This window comes from Phragmites australis, chromosome 11 (assembly GCF_958298935.1).
Source record: "Phragmites australis chromosome 11, lpPhrAust1.1, whole genome shotgun sequence".
Lineage (NCBI taxonomy): Eukaryota > Viridiplantae > Streptophyta > Magnoliopsida > Poales > Poaceae > Phragmites > Phragmites australis.
This window is the reverse complement of record NC_084931.1, coordinates 2,720,881-2,723,803: the sequence shown is the minus strand read 5'-3', so window position 1 is coordinate 2,723,803 and position 2,923 is coordinate 2,720,881. Positions and strand designations below refer to the sequence as shown.

The 2,923-nt window shown below is 50.2% G+C and overlaps 1 protein-coding gene across 1 annotated transcript; it reads left to right on the top strand.

Moving 5' to 3' along the window:
• The first annotated feature begins 1,342 nt into the window (after nucleotides 1-1,342).
• On the top strand, nucleotides 1,343-2,709 carry LOC133885165 (peroxidase 5-like). Its single transcript, XM_062324831.1, has one exon. The coding sequence runs from the start codon at nucleotides 1,402-1,404 to the stop codon at nucleotides 2,404-2,406; it is 1,005 nt and encodes a 334-aa protein (XP_062180815.1). The 5' UTR covers nucleotides 1,343-1,401; the 3' UTR covers nucleotides 2,407-2,709.
• The last annotated feature ends 214 nt before the right edge of the window (nucleotides 2,710-2,923 follow it).

Genomic DNA, 2,923 nt, shown 5'->3' with positions numbered 1-2,923 from the left:
TCGATAGATAAATATTGTTTCTCAAAAATTTATCATCATTCATCATGGAACATCATATTTGTAGTAGTGGTAGGGCGTGGCAGATCCGGCTACAGGAGCTGCCAGAGATGAGGTAGGAGGGCAGCGTTTGGAGCATCTCACCGAAGAGAAAGAAGATGGTTGTGTGATGGAGGAAAGGGCAGCGCGGGGATGGAGGGGGGAGGCCAATGGACCTTGTCGGCGTCACCTCCAGCTAGCGAGGCGGTGGGCAGCATTGCATGGAGGCGCCACTGTCGTTTGGGAGGCACCAAACCGATGGATTTGTGGGAGGATGACAAGAGTGACAAAAGGTTGTATAAGGAAGTAAGCTGCATACTTTTCTTTCTTGGAGAATAGTACATGCACATATCGACTCCCATTAGGCAGTGATGATAAGATAATTCAGATGATCGTCACATCTCTTGACTAAATGCGAGCTACAAGGTAAACGAATGCGAGAGGAATTCTTAACATTGTGATCCTCAAGGCTCACACGTCTTTAGTTTGTCCGGGTCCATCTGATCATATTCAACCATATCATATATATTAATCTCAGAATTAAACGTTTACTTTGTCTTTGAATTTTCACAGGCAACCTTCACAAGTCTTCTTCTCTAAACAACTCTGATTTGCAAATGATCACATATGCTGCTACTACAAAGTCTGGGCAGCATTAGGTAGATGGTGACATATGCCATCGGTTTCGCTTTCTCGATCTCTAACAGGTTCTTCCAAAGCCATGCATTGCATTGCATGGGCACACCTGTCCCTTTCTCATTACAACCCAGAGTGTGAACTTTTCTCCATTATGGTTCACCGTCCATCGCTCCTCGAGATCCGTGAGACAGCCGTACTACTGAGACCACAGACATGGTTCTTTCATGCCTGTGATAATTCATTGGACACAATATGTAGCTGCTGTTAGGATAACAACTCGATGCATGTATGGAAGGAGGTTTGGCTGAACTTAAGCTATGCAATTAGGATTGTTTTTTAAAACCCTACTCTAACATACACATAGGCGTATATAGTCACACTACTACATGGACTTAGTGTCTATTGAAAATCGAAGATACGAAGCTCGTAGATTAACGAAGTTACTATAGACGTCTTGTTATCCACGAATATATCACCTATCACTAAAAGAGAATTTCACGTTTGATAAGCAAATTTATGGTTTAATCTCTGGTGGATGAAGAGTACAAACAGCTCGGCTACCCACCCAATAGGTCTTATTTGTTGACTCGGTGCACAAACATAATATATTCATGCAGGCGCTTGTATAAATAGAGGTCCAGTGGCCTTTTGTCTCATCACCAGCAGCCAGCATCAATTCTCGATAACCATCTTGATCGATCCATCTCAACCAATCCATTGTTGATCATGAGGTCGACGTGGTTGGCGTTTGCATTGGCGGCGCTCGTCGTCGCGTCGGTGGCACACGCCTCGCCGCCGCCGAAACTTGAGGTCGGGTTCTACAAGCACACGTGCCCGCAGGCGGAGGAGATCGTGCGCGACGCCGTCCGCCGCGCCGTCGGCCGGGACCGTGGCCTCGGCGCAGGCCTCATCCGCATGCACTTCCACGACTGCTTCGTCCGGGGCTGCGACGGCTCCATCCTCATCAACTCCACCCCTGGGCACGAGGCGGAGAAGGACTCGCCGGCGAACAAACCCAGCATGCGTGGCTTCGACGTCATTGACGACGCCAAGGCCGCCCTCGAGGCGCACTGCCCACGAACCGTCTCCTGCGCGGACGTCGTCGCCTTCGCGGCGCGCGACGGGGCCTTCCTCGTCGGCGGCATCGACTACAAAGTCCCCTCGGGACGCCGCGACGGCCGCGTCTCCAACGCCAACGAGGTGCTCACCAACAACGTCCCGTCACCGACCGACCGCGTCCGCCAGCTCGTCGAGAGCTTCAAGCGCAAGGGCCTCTCCGCCGACGACATGGTCACGCTCTCCGGCGCGCACACCGTCGGCCGCTCCCACTGCTCCTCCTTCACGCAGCGGCTCTACAACTTCAGCGGCCAGGTCGGCAGGACGGACCCATCCATCGAAGCCGGTTACGCGGCGCACCTCAAGATGCGGTGCCCATGGCCGTCCAGCGACGACCAGATGGACCCCACGGTGGTGCCGCTCGACCCAGTGACACCCGCGAGCTTCGACAACCAGTACTTCAAGAACGTTCTCGCGCACAAGGTCCTGCTCACCTCCGACCAGACGCTGCTTGACAGCCCGTGGACTGCCGGGGTCGTCAAGTTCCACGCCACCGTCGAGAAGGCGTGGCAGGTCAAGTTCGCGGCGGCCATGGTCAAGATGGGCAAAATCGAGGTGCTCACCGGCCACGAGGGGGAGATCAGGGAGAAGTGCAACGTCGTGAACCACTACTAGCATAGCTATTATTGGATTTAATCTTATTGTTCAAGTATTCATCATACGTAAACGAGTCTAAGTAGTGGGCTGAGTCCAAATTAGCTATCGTGTTGCATGGCGTAGAGAGTTGATTAGTGGTCAATGAAGCATGGAGAGCGTGTGCGTAGTCGGAGTCGAGTACACGTACTAATGTGTGCACGTTAAGATATAGCTGCATGTATTAGGAAGTGAGTCATTTCGACTATTTAGCATTGAGTCTGTACTGCATATCAAATAAGAGAAATAGGGAGGAAAAAGGCACTGGTGTGCCGTGCCACAAAACTCTTCTTTGTGCGTGTCTATTGTGTAATTGCATGGCTAGTATTAAGAATTAATCTAATTATGCATGTATTATTGTATTATTATGACTTTATCACTAATTTGTGCTTTATCTTACCATTTTTTCTATCATTAATATGTCTACTCTTTGATACACATAATTTGGACACGGGCCTACCATAACAACACTTTCATGTGTTCAGACACTATATCGTAA

Coding starts and splice junctions, on each gene's coding strand:
- LOC133885165 (XM_062324831.1), top strand. CDS start 1,402: ATGAGGTCGACGTGGTTGGCGTTTGCATTGGCGGCGCTCGTCGTCGCG.